Source organism: Colobus angolensis, unplaced genomic scaffold, assembly GCF_000951035.1.
Source record: "Colobus angolensis palliatus isolate OR3802 unplaced genomic scaffold, Cang.pa_1.0 Scaffold41, whole genome shotgun sequence".
Taxonomy (NCBI): Eukaryota; Metazoa; Chordata; class Mammalia; order Primates; family Cercopithecidae; genus Colobus; species Colobus angolensis.
The window spans coordinates 6195813-6211352 of record NW_012117488.1 but is presented as its reverse complement, the minus strand read 5'-3'; the positions used below and the strand labels follow the sequence as shown (position 1 = coordinate 6211352).

General features: G+C 42.1%; 1 protein-coding gene across 6 annotated transcripts in view; it reads right to left on the bottom strand.

Moving 5' to 3' along the window:
• Positions 1 to 626: 626 nt before the first annotated feature.
• The window catches only part of DDAH1 (dimethylarginine dimethylaminohydrolase 1), a 259984-nt gene continuing 245070 nt past the window's right edge, over positions 627 to 15540 (bottom strand). For all 6 annotated transcript variants that reach the window (XM_011956104.1, XM_011956102.1, XM_011956105.1 and 3 more), the window contains 2 exons: positions 6881 to 7024; positions 627 to 3720 (listed from right to left, as the gene is read on the bottom strand). In XM_011956104.1, the coding sequence (XP_011811494.1) occupies positions 3604 to 3720; positions 6881 to 7024 (261 nt within the window). In that variant the 3' untranslated portion in view covers positions 627 to 3603. The remainder of the gene's footprint in view (positions 3721 to 6880; positions 7025 to 15540) is intronic.

The following is a 15540-nucleotide window of genomic DNA, read 5'->3' as shown; positions in this document are numbered from 1 at the left end:
GTCAGGAGATCGAGACCATCCTGGCTAACACAGTGAAACCCCATCTCTACTAAAAATACAAAAAATTAGCTGGGCGTGGTGTTGGGCACCTGTAGTCCCAGCTTCTTGGGAGGCTGAGGCAGGAGAATGGCCTAAACCCAGGAGGCGGAGCTTGCAGTGAGCTGAGATCGTGCCACTGGACTCCAGCCTGGGTGACAGAGCAAGACTCCATCTCAAAAAAACAAAAAACAAACAAACAAACAACAACAAAAACAACTCTTTTATGAACAAATTAAAAAATCTTTCACCTGCCTGCATAAGTGAACCACGTAACTGACTATGTGCTGAATATGGTTAGCAGTGAAAGGGAAGAAAGGGACACCATTTGAGGAGAGGCACAGGGAAACTCAAGCTTTCCTGACCTAGTGTGCATATGCACACTTTTTAAGTGCCTGAAGTATGAAGTATCACTTCAAATATTATTTTAACCCAAGCTTTGATGGCAATTGATTTACAGGTACACTATTTTTCTAAGTTCATAGCCTAAAGCACAAGAGAGAAAATATCCCGTGACTGACAGCAAAGAAATGATGACTTCATTCCCCATGGCAGTTTCTGTTGCAAAGAAAAGAGACATACGCTGTTGATCACAGTACAACTCACATTTTATTCCATTGTGATTGGTATACATGTAAGATTGAAACAGCAAGAGACTAAAAATCAGTGCAGAACTTCTCTGAACTAAAGGGCCGTGAAAGGCATGATTGGTTTTGGCACACAGAGTGGATAACCACACATTGACTGGAATGAGGTGGTCAGGAAAATAAAATGCACAAATCTAACACCATGTTGAAATCATGTCTGAGTTCTGGAGAATGTTAAAGAGTAAATAATTACAAAGACTTACATGCAACTCTCTACCTTACATTATTCATCTATAGACTATTTTTCTCCCTTAGAGATGAGGAGATGGCCTTAGTAAGCTGTTCACAGTAGCTGCAAAGACCAATCAATACACATTAGAAAGATCTGCCTGATTTCTATAGCAATTCATTATAGCTGAAGAAATAATGCTAAATAATGTATTTTCTCTTTATCATCCTTTAACTAAATTGAATCACATCACCCAAGTCATTCTGACTTAACTTTTACTTAGTTAAATATAATTTCTCATGTCTTTTAATGTCAAAAAGCAGTTTCTGTTCGTTTATCCATTGGTGTATATCACAATGGACATGAGGAAAACTTATGTGATAGTATCTTTCCTTTTCAAAAATAACATTATGCTAATGAGAACATCAAAGAAGTAATACTATGCTGCAAGTAATTTAGGTTTTCACATCATCAATCACATAGGGAGTCCAAAGAAGCCAGCCTAGCGGCTAATGTAGCAGAGCAGAATGCAATGCAGAAGAGGCACACAGAGTCTAAGTGATTTCTCCAGACAAAGAGAAGGAAAGACAGAAAGAAGCAAAAGAAAGAAAAAGTGAAAAACAGTCTTCTGCAGAACAAATTGTTACAAAGAAAAATCCCTTTGCTTGCAATTGATAAAACATAATAGAGAAGAGTTCTTTGATTTGGGATGGCAGAAGTAAAGATATTAAAAATTATATGCTGGTAAGCCTAAACTGGCTGACTGGGCCATTTTTCCTGTGGTTGTGTTTGAGATGTTGAGCTCTCACAGGGAGAATTTTTGCTTTTGCCAAGGAAGGGCCAGATTTAACCCAAAAGGGCAACCTTGACTGCTGAGAACATTTTTTCTTTGTTAACTTGGGCATGTGGCTAACATTCATTCTCTCTCTGGTAAAAAGATATTATTCATCTCTCATGAGATGGTTCAAAACATGACAGTGACCAAGACGTGGTTTATTCACAGGATGCACATAACTGGATATCTGCATATGGCATGAATTAAAAAGTTAAGCAACAAGGAAGAGAAGGAGGAGAAAAAACTTTTACAAATTTCTGGCATAAAATCATCAAATAAAAGAGAAAGATAGTGGTTAAGGATGTTTTCATTTTCTCAGAGGTTTCTCACTTCCATCTGCTACAGGGGAAATGAAATGAATGAAAGTAATTCTCTTTAGGTCACCAACATAAGGAATATTTGACTGCAAACATACAGGTGAGCAGAGCAAGACCTGAAGTGATATTTCTTAATCTCTTTGACTCTTAATCTTAAACAACAAGCCACAGGCAATACAGGAAAGGTGGAGATGACTAGGAAGTGTGATAATGTGCCTGGATCAGTTACCATTCCTTGGAAAGTACCGTTTCCCCTGCCTGTTAATAGGCTGATTCCTGCAGGTTTGAGTAAAGGAATCATCTCTTCCTTCAGTGCCGCATTGTTCTTCGTAAGAGACCTGTGTCAGTTGAAAGTTGTGTAATTTAAAGGCTAGAGAAGAAATTTAAATTGGATTCCACAGTAAATATTCACGGATATTTCAAAGTAGAATTGTCCACTGTCTGGGGTTGGTTTCAAGCATCAAGGTGATCGCTTCCTGAACATGTTCATTGACCATGAGGAGCTGTTTACTCTGGCTCATACTGGACTACCAGTAATCATTTTCAGACATGATGTCTCTTTTGAAAGAAATGACTTTGCTGGACCAGGATAACTGCAAGGGGTAGAAGACTGGAAACAGGGTGAGTCAGGGTAGGTGGAAACGGAAATGAGTTGAAGGGAGAAAAAAAAAAAAAAAAAGAGTTCCTCCAAGGTCATATATGGTCAGTAATGAAGCAAAAATTCAGGGTATGTGACTTGAAGACTTTCTAAGACATTGTTCCCATGGGATGTTTCCAAGCTTCTTGATCTTTAATCTCTTAGCAACTTTCTGGTACTGGATTTACCTTCCTAGGTGTGGTGCCCTACTTCTGGAATTTAGATCTCAGGGGCAAACCCTGTCAGGATGTGCCTCTGTGTAGTTAACACTGCCCCAGACAGCAGCTCTGATTTCAGTCACAGTTCTGCTGAGGAGCCTGTCTGCCCCTGGCAGGGGTAAGGGGAGGGTTGTTGGTGGCAGATGTAGTCAGAGGCAGAGGAGAACAATGGCAGACAGGGTGGACCTGCAGGAAGGTAGCCAGAAGGAAAGACCTTGGGTTTTACCCAAGGCCAAGGTGGCTGTGATAGAAGAGCGAAAGGCAAAAGTAACTAACTGAAAATCAGAAGTAAAAGAGGAAGGAGGAGGATCCCTGGACCAGGAAATTTCACAGGAACCAAACATGATTCATGATACAGAGGAAAAAAAAAACCAAAACAAACAAGCTTATCTGACTGATCAAGAAGACATTCTTCAGAATATACTGGGAACTAAATTTTCACACCAATAATACAAACACTAAATGAATGTTTCCTTACTATGATTAATCACATTTTGATAATTCATTAGCTCTATATCTTCTAGGTTGCTTAATTCATTTAGCAAATCCACAGCTTAGGTACCACCACGAGGGGAGGAAGGGTGGGGGTGCTGAATGAAGCAATTCAACTTAGAATCAAATTTTGTAAACAAGAGTTAGTAGCACAGTGGCACAGTAGATTGTCAAGAAAAACAACAGGAGTGGGCACAGAGTCATCGGCCTTGCCTGTGCGGTCTTGCCGCCTACCAGGGAGGACTCTGAAGCTCAGGAGTCTACCTTCTTGTTAATTAAAACTGAGCAGCAGGTGAGCAGCCCGTCCACCTTTTCCAGTTCAGACATGCTCACGGGGATCAGCATATGGTCCTTCAGTTTCTCATAAACCTACAGTGGGAATCAAGGAAAAGGAAGAAAAAGGATTATGTTTCTGCCTGTTTTACCATCCTCAGAAGTGGAGAATCAATTTGATTTGCGCATCTAGGCTTTTCATTCATTTAATCCCAAGACACACATGCAGTCTCAACCACACACATGCCCACAGTCATCCCCACAGAGCTGGTGGGAACTGGTTAACCACGAGCTCTGTGCTTTAACCTCAAGGCCAAAGATGTGTCAGAAATGTGTTTTTGCTAGAGATGCCTTTACTCTGCCATTGTCATTGCTAGATTAAGTGGTACGTGGAAGTTGGTGGCCATGTGTCAGTCTGAATATTACTCTCCCCTCACACTTTATTTTTATTTATTTATATATTTTTGGAGACAGGGTCTTGCTCTGTCATCCAGGTTGGTGTATAGTGGCATGACCATGGCTCACTGCAGCCTCAACTTCCCAGGCTCAAATGATCCTCCCCCTCAGCCTCCAAAGTACCTGGGACAAACAACAGACACACACCACTATGCCTGGCTAATTTTTATTTTTTATTTTCTGTGGAGACAGGGTCTCACTGTATTGCCAGGGCTGGTCTTGGGTTCCTGGGTTCAAGTGATCATCCTGTCTTGGCCTCCCAAAGTGCTGGTATTACAGGCATAAGCCATCATGCTAGGCCTTCTCTTCACACTTTAAAACCCTCTCAACTATACTTTAGGTTTATTTTCTTACCAACACCACTGGAAAAATTTGACAAGATATAACTTAAGTATTTCAGGTTAAAATGCTTTTAAATTATAGGTGTAAATTTTATTAGCATCTTTTGACACTAATAGAAAGCATAAGTCAGAACTTCAATTAACAGTTAATAGATTTTTCTGTGATGATCAAATAAAGCATAGTTTTAAAAACAAAGTTACTTGAAAGTGTACTGCCTAATAACAATCTACTGTGCTTCTTTAGGAAGCACTGTGTTTCTTAAAATTCAGCACAGTGGTTAATTAAGAGTGTTGGAGCCAGAGTAGGGTGCCAAACCCAGTTCTGTCAACCTACTACTTAAAGAATTATTTCAGTGAAGTGACATTCCCTCTGAGCCTGGTTTACTTCTCTGCAATACTGGAATAGTAATGTTGCCCCATAGGGCTGTTACAAGGACTGAATAAGATAATACACCTGGGATGCCTGGCACCCTGCCTGGCACCAGGGAAGCCCTCAGTAAACAGGGATATTATTAATACTATTGTCATTTTTGAGAGACACACGGCTGAATCAGGGGGACAGTGAATAATCATCTGGTAGGTCAGATGATCAATGTGGCTAAAGAGGGATGAATGATTCAGACCTGTATTTCTCAAAGTGAGTTCTGTGACTGGGTGCTTGTTGATATTGCAGATTCTAGGGTGGGGGTCCAGGAACTTGCAATTTTAGCAACCCTGATGTGCATTAAAGTATGAGATCCATTACTTATCTAAGAGCTGGGTAAACCCCGGTCCTGGGTCAGGAGTCCTCTATTTTCCTCAGGTTCACATTTTCAGCCATGGAAATAGAAAAAAGTATCTATGTATTCCCCCCGCCCTTTTCTTTTTATCTGCTCAGAAAGAGGCTGTGATTAGAGAGTGAGTCTAGTAATTATATAATATTGCATATTTAAAAGGTAGTATAAAATATTTTCTAATATTTGCAAAGCTTAAGACAAAAAAAAAGATCAATGATTACTAAAAGCTCTTCTGAAATGCATAGTATAAATATCTTGTTCCTCTGGGCAGAGATGAGATGCTTAGTGCCTAGAAGATATGGACACTTGAAGAATCTATGGACGAGCACTGTTATGTTTGCTTGGTAGGGTAAAATTGAAATTACTAAAGTATATAGATGAGACTGGCAGAGTACGCTGAAAAACAAGGGAGATTTTCTTAGACCAGGAAAAGCATTCCAGATCCAGAGACAGCTCCCTTATTGGAACACAAACGCAGAGACTCCTGGAGGGACCAGTTGGCTGATTTCGAGTGTACCATGTTTCTTCCTGCTCTGTCTTTTCAATGAAGAGTTTTTTGCTACCTAACATGGGCAGTTTCTTTTTTCTGCAGCCCTGACAATGAACACCCACCACTCTGGGTCATTCATACTCCTCTACCTGAAGAAACAAATGGCCAGGCATGGTGGCTCATGCCTGTGCACTTTGGGAGGCTGAGGTGGGAGGATCCTTTGAGCCCAGGACTTCGAGACTAGCTCAGGCAACACAGGGAGACCCTGTCTCTACAAAAAATAAAATTAGCCAGGTGTAATGGCGCACGCTTGTAGTCCCAGGTACTCGGGAGGCTGAGTTAGGAGGATTGCTTCAGCCCAGGAATTTGAGGCTGCAGTGAGCCATGATTATGCCACTGCACTCTAGCCTGGGCAACAGATCAAGATCCTGTCTCAAAAAAAAAAAAAAAAAAAAAGGACTGGGCATGGTGGCTCATGCCTGTCAGCCTATCATCCCAGCACTTTGGGAGGCCGAGGCAGGCAGACTGCTTGAGCTCACGAATTTGATACCAGCCTGGGCAATATAACGAAACCTCATCTCTATTAAAAATACAAAAATTAGCCAGGTGTGGTGGTGTATGCATGTAGTCCCAGCTACTCAGGAGGCTGAGCTGGGAGGATCTCTTGAGCCCGGGAGGTGGGGTTGCAGCGAGCCAAGATCGTGCCACAGCACTCCAGCCTGGGTAACAGAGTGAGACCCTGTCTCCAAAACAGAAGAAAAAAAAGAAAAAGAAAAGAAACAAATGGCCCTTTTCTGAGGGGCAGCTCAGCAGCTCTGTCAGAAAACAGTGATACCGCTGACCATCTAATTGTAGGTCTTTATGCTTAATGAGTATCTGAGGGTGGGAAAGTACATTTAATCAGAGCTGGGGCATAGACTTGGGTGAGTACTTATTTGAAAATCTGAGTATTATTTGAAAAGCTTTGACACTCCGGCATGATCATCTCAATTACTATGCATACATTAGTGAGCAATGACATGAATGAGAAAAGTGAAACACATTTTCCTTGTGCCCTAAATTGTATTATCCTTCCTTTTCTTAATGGTTTGATATGTATAGAGGAAAAGGAGGCTCCTATTGGTCACTCCATTATGAAAGAATCCCCAGGGAGGCTGACCCAGCTGCAGTGGTCAGAAGGGATATTTTTTTACCTTTGCACTTTCTGGATACTCTTCCGGGGTTCGGTGCAGCAATACGTGCCCTTTGTTGGGGATATTTAGATATATACAGTTTGCTGCTATGTCATCAGGCACAGTGAGTTTGTCGTAGCGGTGGTCACTCATCTGTTGCATGATCTATAAAGAGAAACAAAGCAGGCCTAAGCAGAGTATCTCCCCACACTTTCAAACAGAAGGAAGGCAGTGTGGTAGGATAGAAGCTTGTAACTGACACTTTAGGCTGTTCCTCTGTTCAAATTCCCATCTATTACCTCCAGTCACTTAGAACCAGACAAGGAAAACTTGATTAAGCTATGAGTCTTTGTTTTTGTTGTTCTTTAAAAGTATGTGTTTGTCTCTCTTTTCTTTTAAGGTTTTAAAACTGTCTATTATTTTTCTAGTCTTTGTTCAGAAGACCTATCAGTAAGACAAAAAATGGCACATGTAAGGCCCAGCAGGGGTTTTGCTATCTTTGGCTGAGTAAGCAGGGCTGCCTCCTCTATAGGAAAGAAGGGCCATACTGGTAATCAGAATAGTCAATAATGTGAATCTGATTTAGCAGTAACACCACACGTGTGCGCACGTGCGTACACACACACACACACACACACACGCTTTGCTCTTCATATATTTTTAAACTGAATTCACCTGTTCATTGGCAAGTGATGGCGTTAATACAATGAGCATAAAAGCCACCTGGGGAGAATGAGAAAATCATATTTCCAGGCCTTGCCCTTCGGGAATGCTGGTTTGGCAGATTTTGGGTGAGGCATAGGAATTTTGCGTTTTGAAAGCCCTACAGATAATTTTGAGGCAGAGGGTCCCTGGACCACAACTGGAAAGAAAAAAAAAAACCTTCTTGGCAGGTCTGTTCTTTCAAATGATGAACTTATTAGTATCTTATTAGCATAACATAAGTTTAAAAACAACACAAAAATGAACTCTGCACAAAATTTAAAATATTGATACCTCATCCTTACCTCCTCAACATAATCAAAAACTCCCAAAAAACAACACTCCTCCCCCTAACAACAAGAATATCCAAATTTAAAAAACCCACAAAAACAAAATATTATTTGGGGTTTAGTCATGTAGACTCTTTCTACTCTTTATCAATATCCACACAGTTTTAAGGAATCTACTGAAATGTCATGCTAGGAAGGTATAACATGATGTTTTCCACAATCTGGTTCTAATCTACCTTTATGGTCCCATCTACTTTTACTTTTCAGTGTTTTTGTGGAAATGTGCTTCATATTACTAGGTAGACATGCCCACTCAGTCATGGGTGCACTGGATAGTAAGATTTATGGTATGAAGAGCAGAGGAGAGACAGCATGCTTCCTGTAGAAAATTCATTCCTAAGAGCGACACACAGTAAGCCCTTCCTGACTCACCAGTCAGGTAAATCATTCACTTCTAGTGTGGAATATGTCAAGGATGGAGAAAGGCCAAGAGCAATCCCATAATGGAATACCCTTCACATGGAAGGTGACATCAAGAATGGGGATGAGCTTAAGCATTGTATGAAAGGCTTAGACATACAAATGAACAGGACCCAGACCCAGTTTTCCAAGAGATTACAGTTTAGTGGAGGAAACTGACAGAAAAATAGATAATTATATAACAATAAGAACTAGCAGGGCACCACGCCAAACATTTTACGTTTATTATCTAATCTCAAAATTCTCATTTTACAGATGAAGAAACTGCACTGAGAGAGGTCAAATAACTTGCTCAAGGTCCTACAGGTAGATTCAAACCCAGATCTATGCAACTCAAAACGTTTCTTAATCATCTCACTTTGCTCTTTCTCAACTTCTGTAGCAGCAAACTGTCTCCTACAAACGACATAACACCTATGTTTTCACATTCACTTGGTACTTATTATTTACTCTCTGGCAGTACCATTAATTCTTTTCTTATATGTAATCCTATTATGACTTGCTACAGTCTGGTATAGGTAAAGGACTTGACACGTTTCTTGCACTTTTGAATTTAAATTGTTCTTGAATTTAAATTCAAGGTGGATCACCTATGGAGCAGGTCTTTCTTTACAGCCCTGATTAGAAACCTTAGATCTAATCCAACATGTGGGCAATTAAGAAGTTAAAGACACTCCTAAAGATTAACTTTTCTAAGAAAATTAACAACATATTCAGTTTAGCCCTCTTTATAAAATGGATATGCCCAGAAATAATATGAAGAAACTTGAGAGAAAAAAAAAACAAAAAAACAGACCCAAGTAGCTCCTTTGTTATGAACTGTAATTTAGTTCTTCTTATGCAGATTTTCTTTTTGGTTGCTTCCAAAACACAGTAATAGCAGCTTCCATTTATTATTTTGTGCATGGGAACGGATGAAGACCGCCTGAGCCCAGGAGTTTGAGACCAGCCTGGGCGACATGGCGAAACCCTGTCTCTACAAAAAAATTAGCTGTGTGTGGTGGCACACACCTGTAGTCCCACCTCCTCAGGAGGCTGAGGTGGGAAGATCATAGAGGTGGCAGTAAGCCGAGTTAGTGCCACCGCACTCCAGCCTGAGCCACAGATAATCTGTCTTGGAGTCTAATCCTTAGTCTTAAAAACCACAAAAGACTAGACCCACCATATTCGCACAATTACTTCTTCAGCTTCCTTCTTTCTAAGGCCTACGTTAACACATAATCTAGTAGTGTTGCAGGCTTAGCATCCCTTTTACCTAGATCCCTTAGAGAAATAATAGCTATAAAGTTCCCAAACTTTTCGGAATAAGGACAAATTTTACTATGAGTTTTTGTGCAGTTTCTCTCTCTTCAACCAGACTGCTACCTCCTTGAATGCAGGTCCAGGCATAATGAGGTGGACAGAGCATGGGCTTTAGAGTCAGAAAGGTCTGGGTCTGAAGCCTTGCTCAGCCGCACACTAATTTTGTGACTTTGAGAAAGTCACGTATGCCCTGTGAGCCTCAATTCTCTCAGCAGTAAAATGGGATGGGAATGCTATACCTATCCTCCACAGGATAGGTAGGGTAACCCTGAGGATTATTAAAAAAAAAAATCCCAAAACAGATAATGTACATAAAATGCTTAGCACAAGCTTCTAGCAGAAATTAAATGTGTAATAAAAGTCAGTTCACTTCCCTCTTTGTTTCTTGAGAGTCACTTGACATATAGCAGTTGACCAAAATACGTTTGCACTAACTGGTTCGTTTCTTCATTCCTTTCACCTTTTTAAAAGCTATGGAGAACCTCAGGAGGGCATGTGATGAACTATGTGGTCAATCACATGGGTAAACAATTGAATTCCCTCAGAGAAACAAGGTATGGTCTGTGTCCAGAAATAGAAATACAATTCATTATTTTTAATGTGAAAAAACATGGCTAAAATCAATGAGGCCAAGGTTTGTGTGTTTTTCAAAGCCATACAGAAGGGCACTATACTCTGTGGTCCTAACTTAAATGACTCTGGATGACAAAGTAAGACAACAGAGGGGTGGACCTGGAACTACCTACAGAGTATGTGGCACCTAAGGGCATTCACAGAAAGAAAGAAAAGAAAACCTTTTGTGTATATCAAACTGAACACATAGGCCTCTGTCAGGCTGTGACCCCAGTTGAGTAAAATAGTCCAGAAACCCTATGGGCACACTGACTTCTTCACAGTAGAGTAGGGCTGCCTCGATATGCAAGGTGGCAGTTAGGATTTGTGAGACTTCTAGACAATAGCTTTTGGTCAGTCTCACAAACATGCTTTTTTCCAGTTGCAGGGAATGGGGTTCCACTATGTCTAAATCTCTGCTTATTATGTGCTGTTGAGGGTGGACCAAGATGGCCAGTCTGCTGATGTTTGCAGTCAGAACTGGACGGTCATCCTGTCACAGAAATTGGACCTAGTTTACCTGAGAAGTTCAGAATTTCTTCCAGACCACTGGGGAGGCAGTTCTCTGAGCCAGAGGTTTACGAAGTAGGACCCCAGTGGTTTGAGGACCTCAGAGAGATCCTCACAACATGTATGCACAACCACTGCTGCCTGGTCAACCTAGACACAAACAAAACAAAATCTAGAAAATCTGTTATTCCCATTGACTTACTTTTCTAAGCAAATGGGAGAACTGTGTGTAGCATATTTTGGCCCACACATTCAGGCTGAGTGCTCCCACCATTCATAATCACCAGATAACTGCCGGTTGGTTTTCCATTTTAATTCGTGGTCTGCGATGCTTCATTGTACTCTTTATCTACAGATAAATAAATCACCCATGTCTCTTAGTACCAGATGAGTTGAAAGAGAAAGCAGCATGGCAAGACTACATCTCCTAGGCCTGACTTTATTCACTGGATCTAGCGGTCTGGGCAAATCCCCCACCTCTCAGCATGACTCATGCATGTCTGGTGGTGACTACAAAGCAGAAGTATGGAATGTCATACATTCCAGAGGAAGTGTTCTCAGGGATTGTTATCAGTGCTGACTTCTTGTTTACCAGTGAGGAAACAAACTAAAATCTCCAAGGTTGTGCCCATCTCAGAAAGTACCACGTGTCACTGGAGTGACAGGGCCTGTCTAGTTGACTATAGCTGTTTCCATGCTCTGCCCTATCCCTCAACCTCACCTCCTTGAGTGAACAATCCTCTCCCCTACTTGGTTCCTGTTTGAATTGTTCTTCAGTTACTGGCATGTATTTGAAATTCTAATCACTGTTTTGTTTCACTCTGTAATGCTTCTTCCTTTTCTGAGCCTTATTTTTATCATTTAAAGGTTCTGGTGGGGACATTCCTATACTTACTAACATAAAGGCCAGTACCTACTTTAGAATTATTTGAGGACAGTTTCAATTTTTCTTTACTGGGAGAAAAGGACTTATAATACCTTTAGTGGGGAAATAATTTAATGCTGAGAATATATGAAGTAATTTACTGATAAATTCTACTGAGAGTTACTCTCAAATGTCTTAACAGAACCAATAAAGCACCTTAGGAGAAGCTTTTCTATTAATTTATCAAGACTCCACGGTTATCATTTTAAGACAGATTTAAGAATATGCCCAAAAAATGACTTTTAATAATGAACAGACCCCATTTGGAGCAGTGAGTGGTTCTGCTTAACTGAAAAACATTACAAAAGGTATGTCAGGCATAGCCTTTCTAAATGAAAGGGATTTATGAAGTGGTAACAGTAGATAACAAGAAATATGCTTTTCCCCCTTGAAAAAGCTAAAGGTGCTTATTATAAACACAAAGAGATTTTGTCTTTTGGGACAACAAACAGGTTTCTCCTTTCCTGTCGGAGTAATTATTTTCCTTTCTCTTGTATGTTGTTACTGTCTGAATAAGCTTACCATTTATTTGTAGCTGGGTTCAGGAGACACATGTATGTACACAAGGCAGGGTGCTGGCCATTCAGCAGGGAACATGCAGAGAAAGATGCAGGAAGGCTGTGTTGCTCTCGAACATCTTTCCCTTCTTACACCCTAATGGGCACCGTGAGGATGCATTCACACATCCTGCCTGGTAGGGCATCACCTCAAAGAGCTCGGGCTCCTGAGGACTGAAAAACAGCGAGGCCGAGGAACAGGTTCTGTTTGCCCTTTGTGGATGCACAGAGGCTTTGTTAAAAGATGAGCACCATTTCAAATATCTCGAGAATGCAGCTGTTGAGCTGTTTAGTTCTGTGTTCCAACATTTTTTCCTAAAAAAGCATGAAGGAAGTGGTACTGCTCCAGTGCTGTATGTAGTGTTTTTCCAACCCCAGGGACTGTACTTCCTGCTTCTCACTGTGCCTCAAGCCCGAATGGAAAGGAGACACACCTAAACCCTCCACACGTCAGTCACCACAAATTCCTTTCCCTAAGAGCAGATTACTCGATATCCTGAGAGGTCCCAGACTCAACTCTGAATGATACAAATGAGTTCTACAGGATTTGGGGGAAAGATCTCAGAAGTCAGGTTGCTGTTCCAAATGCCCTTTCTGAATTTTGCCAAAGGAATGATTCCACTTTATGTAAACTAGTGTGAGCGATTATTATTGGGATTGGCTCAATTGGTCGTCAGCTCTGTTCAACAATCTTTTATGGTACGTCCTCTTCGGGCTCGGCACAATGGCAGTGTGAGGTGGGAAAGGGAAAGAGATGCCTTCAGGAGATGAAAATCTATCATTTAAGGCAGGACAAGCACATGAAGAGTATGCTAGCAGTAAAAAGAGAGTCAACCTCACTTTTATCATCGACAACTCCTTAATGAAGAAGGCACACAGCTGTAGAGAGGAAATGGCTTTAAGAATCATCGTGGCCACGCTGTCATGGTCTGTTACACAGCTGCTGGTTGGAGGAATTGGCCTTGCTCCTCAGGGTGGAGCTGTCACAAAATAGAGTGGGAACTGTCTGGCTTTCAGCCCAAGAGAATCTGCATGGCAAGTTGCATTAACAACCAGGCATTTCCGGCAGTTCCCAACATTTCTGGGAATTTTCTCATCCAAAGGACTGAAAGCCCACTCCATTCTCTTGCTTCTTACTCATGCTTTCTTTGTATTACGGTAATTATGTTTTAAAAAATCCTGGGCTATGTTTTTTCGTGGAACAATTTAGAACTTATTGGTCAAACTCTGAAGCAAAGGTATATAAAAGGTAGTTAGAGATGTTTAGGGAATATTCAAAGCACAGTTTTGGGTCACTCATAATTGATCTTTCATATATATATATAAATACATAATGTACCCATCTTAACATATCAAAGCTAAACCAATATTAAAAACAACTGACTATAGACTCTATTGATACAATATATGATGCCCAAGTACACTTTTCATTGCTACTGCGTATCTAAAATCATTCATTTATTTATCCATCCATCAAGAGTGTATTGAGAACCTGACAACATACCAGCATCAAGCCCTGGAGGTCTTTTTAAGGCTGAGCCAATATAGCTATGGATACCATTCTAAAACTGATAGCATATTTTCATGTTTTATAGTCTTTCCACAGACTAGTTCAAAATGAACACTGCCTGAGAAGGGCTTTAAGATGACTGACTAGAGGCACTGGACGCCTGTTTCCCCAGCAAAGAAGAGCCAAAATAGCAAGTAGATAATCATACTTTGAATAGACATCTAAGAGAGAATGCTGGAATTCAGCAGAGAAGTGACAGAAAACACCTGAGATAGTGAAAGAGAGGGAGGCAAGGTAGACAGCCTGGCTGGAATCAGCTGGGAGTCCAGAGAGGGTCCCTAGTGAGAGGAAAGGCTAAGTGAGAGATTCCCAGTGGTCCATGTTCCCACACTGACTCCCGAAATCCTTGTCATGAGAGTCTCTCAAACCCCAAGGACCCTAAAACTGGTATTCCCGGGGTCCGTGTGGCAGCAATGCTCCAGAGAGGGAGCCCACTTGGGTCCCATGTACCCACTTAGTCCTGGACAGATAGCCAGCCAGTTAGAGAGCCCATTTCCCACCAGACTGCATTGTGTCCTGGGACCCAGCAACCCCTATATCTTCACATCCCTGGAGCCCCACTGCCAGAGGGCTGCAGGGTGCAATGCAGGTTGGACCCAGTAGAGTGGCAGGGTCTCTAGCACTCTAGCCCACACATTGTCCTGCACACTGGGGACACTGATCCTGGGACAAAGGGAGCTGAAGCACGTTTTTCAGAGCATGAAACCTGACTTCCTGGGGCCACTGTTACTGACAGAAAACCCTGTTCCCATAGTAGAAGGGCTACCTCACACTAGCATGTGTCCTGAGGACAGGCTGCCACCATTGCCATAGCCATCTGGGGCTTGGGAATTGCTCTGCCTTGTTCACCACAGCCTGGGCCCACGGGCCCCACAGGGGGCCTGAGAAAAGGCCTGCCTAGCCTGGCACCACCCCTGTCCTCCCCCAGTGCCCATGCATATTGCCTGGGGGCCTAGGGATTGCCCCTCCCCATTGGTTGACCCAGCTGCACATGCATGCTATCAGAGGGCCTAACAACAGGTCCAGAAAATCTGCTGCTGAAACCCAAGCATGCTGTCTGGAGGCTGGGGGATTGCCTCACCCTATCTACCACTGCTGGCATCTGGGCAATCCTCCCAGGACCTGAAGGTCTGCTTAACCTGCTACCACCACCACTGCTGGCAATCTTCTGCATGTACTACCTAGAGGATTGGGGACTGGGCTGCCAAGCCCATTGCAACCACTGCAATTATAAGTGAGTGCCCATGGGGAGCCTGAGGACTCATCCAGTCATCTGGCACACTGCTGCCATAACTAGCACCCAAGCAAGCTGTCTGGAGGCCCAAAAATCAGCCCATCTGGACTTGCTAAAACTGGCGCCCACATATGCCACCCTGGGACCCAAGAACAGGCATGCTTGGTCTGCCGCTGCCAACAGCAGGGCCTGAGGACTGGCCCACCTGACGTCCTATCCCCAGGAAAACCTCAGCATAACCTCCACTAACAATTGAAGCCAGCACCACTGAGGAAATCACAGACACCACTGATGGTGTACAGCCAAAGAAATCCTGTGGAAACTACACCACTATATACGCCCAGAATAAAAGCAAAAGTGCCCCAACCAACCAACACCATAGATCTACCTACAGGAAAATGTCTTCCCCTATGAAAGCCAATCTAAAAAAATTGGAGGAAGTGACTGTTACACCAGATGCACAGATATCAATGAAAGGACACAGAAATACGAAAAAGCA